Below are 10,560 nucleotides of genomic sequence, written 5' to 3'. Positions count from 1 at the left end.
GTTACTCTCTCTCTCTCTCTCTCTCTCTCTCTCTCTCTCTCTCTCTCTCTCTCTCTCTCTCTCTCTCTCTGGTTTCTGTTTTCTAGGTGATTTTCATTACAAAGTTTGACCATTCAGTGCTGTCTCTCTCTCTCTCTCTCTCTCTCTCTCTCTCTCTCTCTGTACCACCATCACCCATTCTTCTCTCTCTTCCCTCCTCTCATCAGCCATCACTTCTAATCGCTCTCCGTCGCTGAGGAAAACACCTTTCGTTTTCTTTCTTTGTTATGTCACCCGCACATCCACCACTCCTCCTTCCTTCCTTCCTTCCTTCCTTCCGTCCTTCCTTCCCACTCCTCCTCCTCCTCCGTAAAGGCCACTTTGACGCTTCAGCGACCTCGCAGACCCAATATGAGGGGCTATAAAGTGACTCAGCTGGTCAGATAAAACACAACAGGTCACTGATGGCTTGGACACACACACTGGATGGAGAAGCTGGGGTTTGCGGGGGCTGAGGGGATGAAGGTCTGAGTTGCTGCTGAGCTAAGGGGCTAAGGGACTAAGGAGGAGCTACGGGGCCTGATAGGCTATGGGGCTGAAGGAGTGCAAGGCTAAGAGAAAGGTGGAGAGTTCATATGAAGGGGGCTGAAGAGCATGGGGCTAAGGGGCAAAGGGGCTGATGGACTAGAGATGCGGTCAGCCACTGGAGCCTCTTCTAGATACAATGGGGTCTTTCTGGTGGGCATACACGCACTACACAGCAGCGTGTTTTGAGAAGGATGCGTCATGATGGGCACTTCTGGGTGAAGGATGCAGCGAAGGACACAGCCGTTTTCAAAGTTTCTCCTTCAATAAAGAACATACGAGTACTGAAGGACGCTACAGGATATCAAAGGACACCAAAGGACACTATAACCTTCAGGGATGCTCATACGCCGGATCTAACCATTCTAATAAAAGACAAAGTACAACCAAAGAACCATAACAGGACCAGAGGAACACAGTTTTTCCCTGGGACAAGTAAAAGGAGAGTTTTTTTTTCTTTTTCAAGGCTAATAAAAACAAGTATTTCTCTTCAAGACGAACACAAAGACAAGAGAAAGACAAGCTGCTTTTTCAAGAACAGGGAGAAAAGAAGGTCGAAAAGAACCATTTTTCAAGGATAAGGGGAAAAGAAAACCGCTTTTTTTTTTATACAAGTACAAGCAAATGAGACCATTTTTTTCAAGAACGGAAGGAAACAGACGCATTTCTTCAAGGACGAGCAGAAAGAGAAGCATTATTTTTCAAGGACAAGGAGAAACGGACGCCATCATTTGAGGCGAGGAAATAACTTCTGGGACACTCCTACATCCTCCAGGCACGGGGTGGAATCCTTCGGGACGCGACAAGTCCTTCTCGACACCTGGACATCCTTGGACAAGACGAGAAACTTTCTAAGGAGGGACAACTTTTCCAGAAACTGAGATACCTTATCGCCTGGACTCTCCTCCTCCTCCTCCTCCTCCTCCTCCTCCTCCTCCTCCTTCTCTTCTTCCTGCTTCTCTTTCTCCTCCTCTTCCTTCTCCCTCCTAACTCTTCGTGAAGTAAAAAGGAAGGGAGAGGGAGAGGGTGAAGGTTTCCAAACATCAATAATATAGAAGCTCAAAGGAATCTGTCTCCCTCTGATTCATCTCTCTCTCTCTCTCTCTCTCTCTCTCTCTCTCTCTCTCTCTCTCTCTCTCTCTCTCTCAACTTTGGACGTCTAGCTCTTACAAAGTCTTGAAATGCTTCTCTCTCTCTCTCTCTCTCTCTCTCTCTCTCTCTCTCTCTCTCTCTCTCACACACACACACACACACACACTCTCTCTCTCTCTCTCTCTCTCTCTCTCTCTCTCTCTCTCTCTCTCTCTCTCTCTGCCTCACCTCTCAAAGCCAGCCAGTTTCCGGTGCGTGCCCAGACCAAAGCCATCTCTTGTCCACTGCACGAGGCCTCTTCTGTTGAGCACTCGGCAGGGCAACACCGCCGTCGCCCCGAGAACCGCTGTCTGGTGGGAAGGAGTCGTGGCGAAAATCTGCTCACCGTTATTCCCGCTGCCTCCGCCTCGCACTCCAGCCACCGCCACTGCTGCCATCCATCCCCACCACCACCACCACCACCACCATCTCCATCGCGTTCTTGCCTTCCCCTGCATTAGAAGTCTCATGCTCTGTTGGGGGAGAAAATAAATGGTCAGTGTTTCAGTTGTTATTTATCATTTTGTTAGTTTTTTTTGTGTGTATTTAAGTGTTTTTATTGTTGTTTTTTTTATGTGTATAAGAAGTGTTTCCATTATGTTTTTGTAGGTGTTTTTTTTTCTGTGGTGTATTGAAATGCTGTGCAGTGTAGGATGCATAAAACTCACCTCATTTTTTCTATTTTCTCCTTTTGTGTGTTTGTGTGTCCATGTAAATGAAGTCTTACAGTGTCCCGAGTGTTAATAACAATAAATAATGGCATAGAACATACTAAATAATGAATAAATAATAAATAAATACTCCCAGGTACTTACACAATCACAAATACCACAAAAATAATTACATAGAACATAATAAATTGTCTCAGTTACCCAATTACATATGGCACAAAATTACAATAGTTCTTCATCAACACTCCTCCTACTACCACCACTACCACTACTACTACTACTACTACTACTACTACTACTAAAGAATAACAACTATCTCTTTCTCACTTCCAACACTAAATTCATTGTAAACTTTAGACTCTCTCTCCCTCCCTCTCTTCCATCCCCTGTTCATCAAATTTACTTCCCTTCCTCTCCTCCCTTCCTTCCCTCCCCTTCTCCCCTTCTCTTCCCTTCTCCCTCCTCACAGCCCTCTTTCACCAGTACATAGGAAGGACAAACAAAACACGTGTTTCCTCCTTTTGTCATCTCCTTGAGACGAGAGAGAGAGAGAGAGAGAGAGAGAGAGAGAGAGAGAGAGAGAGAGAGAGAGAGAGATTAAAGAAAATGTTACGAAAATACCACGAAATGAAGACAAAAGACTAACAAGAATGAAAGAAAATCACGTGAAGGGAAATAAACAAAAATACGAAAGAAAGAAAGAAAGAGAAAAATAAATAAATAACAATACAACGGAGAATAATGAGAGAGAAAGAATATATGTAAAGAAAATACTCTCTCGCATTTCCTTTTCTTTTCCCTCTCCCCGTTCCTCCTTCTCCTCCTCCTCTTCTTTCTCCACCTCCTTCTTGAAATTACCTGGACAAACAATGGCTTTGAAAAGTTTATAATTCATTCCATTTCTGAGCTACAGGTGAGGAGAACGTATTGTGAGAAGGCTGAGGAGGAGGAGGAGGAGGAGGAGGAGGAGGAGGAGGAGGAGGAGGAGGAGGAGGAGGAGGAGGAGGAGGAGGAGGAGGAGGAATACAAAGGAATATAAAGGAAAGCCAAACAGCAACAGATTTTTTGTCCTTGCAAGCCAGTGTGGTAACTACTCTCAACTAGTTACAGGGCAGAGAGACATGACAGACGAGTAAATGAGGAGAAGGAGAAGGAAGAAGAACAGAAGGAAGAAGAAGAGGAGGAGGAGAAGAAAAAGAAGAAAAGAGATGAAGAAGGATGGAAAAAAAGATGGAAAGAAAAGAAAAAGCAAGGTGAAGAATACGAGGACAACGTGACACACACACACACACGCACACACACACACGACAAAGGGATAAGACAGCAGCATCTAGACAAACATAATAAAAAAGCTACATTCGACACAGATAAGCCGAAAATTGAAGTGCCTCTGTGAAGTTCGAGGTCTGAAGTTTGCTACGTGATTCTATTTCCAAGCCGTGACATTATAAAGAGAGAGAGCGATAGCGAGAGAGAGAGAGAGAGAGAGAGAGAGAGAGAGAGAGAGAGAGAGAGAGAGAGAGAGAGTATAATAACAATCAATGGAAATAAAAATCAGCTTTTAAGAAACGAGGAATAAAATGAAACAAAAAATAAGTGAAGGAAAAAGAAAGAAAAGAAAAGTAAAGAAAGAAAGAAAGAAAGAAAGAAAGAGAAAGGAGAAAAAGATACGAAAAAAAACTAGAGAGAGAGAGAGAGAGAGAGAGAGAGAGAGAGAACAGCTATTCACACACAAACTCAAATGATAAGAGAAGTAAATAGACAGACAGACATACAGACACTGATGGACAGACAGACAGACAGAAAGACAGACAAAGAAAGGTAGAACAGAGAAAGAGATAATAAGATAAATGCAGACATATAAGAATGAACGATAGAATACAATTGAATGCATATCTAGATTTACATGTTCGTGTTAATCTCGTTTCTCTCTCTCTCTCTCTCTCTCTCTCTCTCTCTCTGTGCTAGAATGTGTTTATAATTTCCTTTTTCAGTCTGCAACCAACCAAGAGAGAGAGAGAGAGAGAGAGAGAGAGAGAGAGAGAGAGAGAGAGAGAGAGAGAGAGAGAGAGAGAGAGAGAGAGAGGTGTCGTTTTCCTTTCATTTATCCCTTCTCTTCCTCTTTCTTTCTTACCTCATTCTTTTCTACATTTTCCTTTTTGTCTTACTCTTCCTTTTTTCATTTTTTCATCTACTCTTTTATTTACTCTTTCCTTTATCTAAATTTCCTTTCATCCTTTTATTCATCTTGTTTATTTCTCCTTTTTTCATATCCTCCAATCCTCTCTCCTTTACTCTTATGGCTCTTCCTCCTTTTACCTATATTTTACTTTTCCCTTCACTCGTCTTTCCACATTTTCTTTTATTAATCTATTCTTCGTTCTATTGTTAAAACACTCCCTTATCTTTCCTTTTACTCAACAATATCTTTATCTTACTTATCCAACATTCTTTATTAAACTTGTCTTACTCCCTCTCTCCTCCTCCTCCACCTCCAGCTCCTCCTCCTCCTACTCCTGCTCTTGCTCCTCTTCGTCTTTCTTCAGCTCTCCTTCTCTCTCTCCTGCTCCTCCCCTTGTAACTGGAAAGATGGATGGAGATGGAGCGATGCCAGGGTGCTAAAGGCGGTGCAGAAACATCACTTAAATGTAACGGAACTGCAGCGCTACACTCCCCCTCATTCCGCCTCGCCTCGTCCCCCTTAAGGTCTCCAGGAACCCTTTTTGTTGTTACTCTGTCTTGTGTTGTGTTCAGTTATGTGCTGTTAATTTTTTTTTCAGCGTTTGTTTGGGTTGTGATTGTTGATTTCGTGGGTTTCGGAGGATAGAGGAGATAGATATGAGAGAGGGGAAAAATGTATGTTCTTTGTAATAATGAGGGTAAGGATAGTAAGTGATGTCCTGTTTAGCTTGTTTTCGCGTGGGTTTGAGTTTCTTTTATTTAGTTTTGTTGAAGTAGAGGGAATATAGAGGAGATGGATACGAGAGGGGAAAAATATGTGCTTTGTAATAATGAGGTTAAATATAGCAAGTCAAGGTTTAATTAGGTTATTTTCGTGTGTGTTTGTGTTGTTTTTCCAGATGTTGAAGTTGAGAAAATAGAGAGAGAAAAAGATAGATGGATACGAGAGGGAACAGAGAGAGAAAAAAAAAATATGCGCTTTGTAATAATGAGATAAAAAATAGCAAGTCAAGTTTTAATTTGGTTGTTTTCGTGTGTGTTTGTGGCTTTTTTTAGTTTGTTAAAGTAAAGAGAGAGAGAGAGAGAGAGAGAGAGAGAGAGAGAGAGAGAGAGAGAGAGAGAGAGAGAGACAAAAAGTGTATATTCTTCGTAATAATGGGGTTTAATATAATAATGTTCTAGTCAGGTTTTCGTGGCTTTGTTTTTTAGTTTGTTAAAGTCGAGGGAATAAAGAGAGACTGATAAAAGAGAGGGAGAAAATGTATGTTCTTAGCAATAATCATAATAAGGAAGTTAAATACAGTAAGTCATGCTCTGGTTCTTTTTGTGTGGGTTTGTGGTTTTCATTCTGTTAAAGTCGAGGAAATAGAGAGAGCGAATACGAGAACGAGAGAAAATAAAATGTATATTCTTAGTAAAAAATAAGGCTAAAAATAATGACATTCTTAGTAATAATGAGGTTAAAAATAATGTCATGTTCTGGTTAAGTTAGGTTATTTTTCCTTCCATTTATTCAGTATCGTCATGAGTTTTAGATGAATGAAACATTTGAATTACGATCACATACACACATACACACACACACACAAACAAGCCAGCAGTTCCCAATACACAAAGCAATTAATATCGTAATCTTTTTTATTCTGTGTTTTCTTCCTCTCGTCACATTTATTTATAAAAACACTGAAATAGATAGACAAGCTAGGTTAGGTTAAGTTAGGTATAGTTAGGTTAGCTTAGAGAAGATACGAGTTTGAATTTCATAGGTTAAGTTAGGTCAAGTTAGGTTAGGTTAGATTAGACAATTAACTCCTTCAGTACTGGGACACATTTTTACCTTGAGTTTTGAATGTTATTAGACGAATTTACTTACATTAGGAAGAGTCTATGGAGGTCAGGAGTTTAATGGCCAGAGTCTTCCCTATTTTAATCCTCACCTAAGTTTCTGAAGCTGTATAAAACCACCAAATAGTAAGCAGAATAGATAAGAAAACGTGTCCTGGTACTGAACGAATCAATTACAGTGTGGCATGCTTCGTTCGGTTAAACATTATGAAAAAAAAAAATCGATAACAAGGGAGAGAAAAATAAACACATTTAAGGAAGAGGTCAAAGGAATAAAGGAGGAAGGAGAGAAAGGAGAGAACGTTATTGAAGAAGGGAAGACGGATAAGATCGAAGGAAAAAAAAAAACATTGAAAAGTAAGGAAAGCAGGAGATAGAGGAGAGAAGGGATAAGCAGGTACTGTTAATTGAAGTGAGAAAAAAAATAAAGATAAGATGGAGAGAAATGAGAGAGAAGGAGATAAAGACAAATGTAAGAGTGCCATTGAGACGAAGCGACTGCGAATTAGGTAATGAACAATGGATAAGGAAGGGATGATAAAGAGATAATGAACGGGGTAATGGCGGTAGGGGAGAGAAGAATGCACGGGAAGACTGAAGGAGGAAGGGGAGAGGAGGGAGAGGAGGGAGAGGAGGGAAAGGAAACAGAGAGAGAGGGAAAACAGGAAACACTGATGACTTAACATTGATTATGACATCTTTCGTGCACTTCTATAAGACAAAGGTAACAACGAACACTCTCTCTCTCTCTCTCTCTCTCTCTCTCTCTCTCTTCAAGACTTCTTTTGTAAATCTCCCCTAACAAGCTTCCCCTCATCCTTCCCCTCCCCTTTACCTCTCTCTTAACAATCCTCTCCCTTTTACTCTCCCTAATTCAACAATATTCCTCTCACTCTCTCTCTCTCTCTCTCTCTCTCTCTCTCTCTCCCTCATTTCGCCATCTTTCATCTTCCATCATTGTTTTCTTTGCTTCATTATCTCCCCCAATTCCTTCTTTCTTTTCTTGTGTCACTCATCATCATCGTTTCCTCCATTCCCTTTTATTCTCTCTATCTGCTGTACTCTCCTCCCATCATAACTCCCATCTTCCTTCGTTATCTTTTCTTTTTCTATTACACTCTTTCTTTCCCCATCATCCTATCTCTCTCTCTCTCTCTCTCTCTCTCTCTCTCTCTCTCTCTCTCTCTCTCTCTCTCCTTTCATTATCCTGCTCCACTCATCTCCATCTTCGTTCTCCTTACTATCCACCCTCTCTCCTCTCCTCTCCTCTACTCTCTCTCCTCCATCGTCGTCCTGCCTCCTCTGCTCCGCTCCTCGGTTTCCTCCCCTCATCAGCTCCCCTCTTCATCTCCTGCATTCATCTGGAGACACACTTTCTCACGCTAAACTTCGCAAAAACACTGAAGAAAGGCGACGGAGGGAAAAAGGAACAATTATCCAGAGAGAGAGAGAGAGAGAGAGAGAGAGAGAGAGAGAGAGAGAGAGAGAGAGAGAAATATCCACTGAATGACTCAATTACAAAGAGTAAAATATGCAATAGTCCCACGGTGAACGATCGAACAGTTTAATTGGTTGTTAGGCGAGCAATCAAGCGGAGAAAGAGAAAGAGAGAGAGAGAGAGAGAGAGAGAGAGAGAGAGAGAGAGAGAGAGAGAGAGAGAGAGATATGCCAGTCTAAAAGATACAATTGGGCACGATTTTGCTTAATTTCTCGCCTGGCTCCCGTTTCTTTGCTCGCATTGCACGGCGCTGAGGAAAATCGCTATATTGATGACATGAGTAGGCGAGGAAATAGAAAATGTGGCAATAGAAAACGAGGAGAAAGAATTGAGTAAAACTATAAGAGAGATAAACGCAATGCTATCTCTCACGCGGCGTGCAAGTAGCCATTACAACGCCAGAGAGAGAGAGAGAGAGAGAGAGAGAGAGAGAGAGAGAGAGAGAGAGAGAGAGAGGCAAGGGATGTGGTATATAAAATTCTCATTTTTTTTCTTTCTTCTGCTGTTTTATTTATTTTTTTACTATTTTTCTTTTCCCTCTTTCCTTTTCTATTTTATTCTTCGTATTTATCTTTACTTTCCCTCCCTTTCTTAAATTTTCCATGAGTCTCTAATTATTTCCCTTTCCTCTCTCTTTCCTTATCCTCTTTCTTGTCATCTTTTTCCTTTCCTCCACCCATCCTTCTATCTTCCATTCTTCTCTATCCACACTCTTCTATCCTACTTTTACTCTCCATCCTTCTATACAATTCCTTCTTCACCATCAACCCTTCTTCCTCTTTATTCAAATTCTCACCTCCTTCCTCTCCTCCATCCATCCTTCTATCTTTCATCCTCCTCCATCCACAGTCCTCTATCCTTCTACCTAATCCTTTTCACCATCCTAACTCCTTCCTCTTCAAGCTGATAAGGTTATTTCACTGTTATCACCTTTTGCTTGTTATTTTGCTTCAGGACAGGATCTTGATAACGCCTGGTGAGAGTGAGAGAGTGAGAGTGTGAGAGTGTGAGAGAGAGAGGGAAATCTATAGTGCAAGAAGGAAACGACGGAGGGAAGGAAGTAGGAGGGAAAGGATGGAAGTAAGAGGAAAAGAGGAAGTAAGGAAGAGAGGAAGTGAGTTTCTGTGTTTATTTTAGGAACTACTAGTGTCCTTAGTTACAGGGCGGGGTCTCTCTCTCTCTCTCTCTCTCTCTCTGCCAGCCAGACTCAGTTACAATACGCATCAATGTCTATCTGTGTGTTCATCTGCTTTTGACAGAGAGAGAGAGAAAGAGAAAGAGAGAGAGAGAGAGAGAGAGAGAGAGAGAGAGAGAGAGAGAGAGAGAGAGAGAGAGAGGTGGGTTGTCACTTTAAATAGTTTATGTCAGCGTATTTTTGTCTCAATGTGCGCGGGTGTTTTGTGTTGCGTGTGTTTAATGCACCTTCATTTTTTTTGTGTTGTTTCGTTCCTTCCAGCCGGTGTTTGCTTGCCCAGGTGTGTGTGTGTGTGTGTGTGTGTGTGTGTGTAGTGTTGCATGTACATTCCATTGTGTGAAGTGTTGCAAGGATGAAAAGAAACACTTCGTCCTTTCGTTGTGTGTATTGTATTGTTGTTGCTGCGGTTGTTGTTGTTGTTGCTGTTGTTGTTGTTGCTGCTGCTGTCGTTGTTGTTGTAGTGGTGGTGGTGGTGGTGCAGTTATGAAATGTAAGAATGTAAGGACAGGAATTATAACTTGTGTCAGTGGTGGTGGTGGTGGTGGTGGTGGTGGTGGACGCGAACAATTATAACTAAAGCTAGAACAACAGAGACCTTAATTACAACAACAACAACAAATGAGAGAATGGCAACAACAACAACAACTGCCCTAACTGTTATGAGCATAAACCTGTCTCAGATGTTCATTGTTCATCACTATCCTGCGGCGTCAAGATAACAGCCACACACACACACACACACACACACACACACACACACACACACACACACACACACTCGTACCCTGAGACCACTTTAATTGATGTTTCAAGTGTTCAAACACCATTGTCACCACCACCGCAACCACCACCACCACCACCGTTACCACTACCATCACAAACGTTCCTATAACAACAATAACATCAATTACAGACCAGACAACAAGCTCTAGAATCTCCCTTCAATACCCACAAATTCTCATCACACACACACACAGATCAGTATCACACCACAGCAAGACCACCACCACCACCACCACCAAGACAAGAAGCTGCCAGTTGCCTCCCAGCCACTCAATCTCCTCTTCTCTGTCACTGTGTCGATTTGTGATAGATTAAACTCCAATTGTGTGAGAAGAGGTGATAAACAGGAAGCGAAAGAGACAGAGGAGAGAAGAAAGATGATTATGTTGTAGAAGCAAATAATAAATGAGAATATAATAGAAAAGATGAAGAAAAAGATGAAAGAGGACAAGTATGATGATAATAATGAAGACACTATATTTATAAGTGAAAACAAGTCCAGAAGGAGAAAAAACAAAACAAATCAAAATATAATAAGGAATGTCCTGAAAATAGAATGAGGGAAAAGAAATAAAAGATGAGAAAAAAAAAAGAAGAACAAGGACAAGGAGGGAAGGAGGAACATTAGGATACGAGAGGGAGAAAACAGGGAGAAAAAAGAAGGAAAAGCACACACACACACACACACACAC

At 41.5% G+C, this 10,560-nt stretch overlaps 1 protein-coding gene across 2 annotated transcripts in view; it reads right to left on the bottom strand.

Moving 5' to 3' along the window:
- LOC123512232 (irregular chiasm C-roughest protein-like) overlaps positions 1-10,560 on the bottom strand; it is an 88,139-nt gene that overhangs the window by 26,821 nt on the left and 50,758 nt on the right. For both annotated transcript variants that reach the window (XM_045268490.1, XM_045268489.1), the window contains exon 2: positions 1,885-2,168. In XM_045268490.1, the coding sequence (XP_045124425.1) occupies positions 1,885-2,165 (281 nt within the window). In that variant the 5' untranslated portion in view covers positions 2,166-2,168. The remainder of the gene's footprint in view (positions 1-1,884; positions 2,169-10,560) is intronic.

Source organism: Portunus trituberculatus, chromosome 33 (assembly GCF_017591435.1).
Source record: "Portunus trituberculatus isolate SZX2019 chromosome 33, ASM1759143v1, whole genome shotgun sequence".
Lineage (NCBI taxonomy): Eukaryota > Metazoa > Arthropoda > Malacostraca > Decapoda > Portunidae > Portunus > Portunus trituberculatus.
The sequence above is the reverse complement of the archived record's forward strand: the minus strand, read 5'-3'. Positions and strand labels throughout refer to the sequence as shown.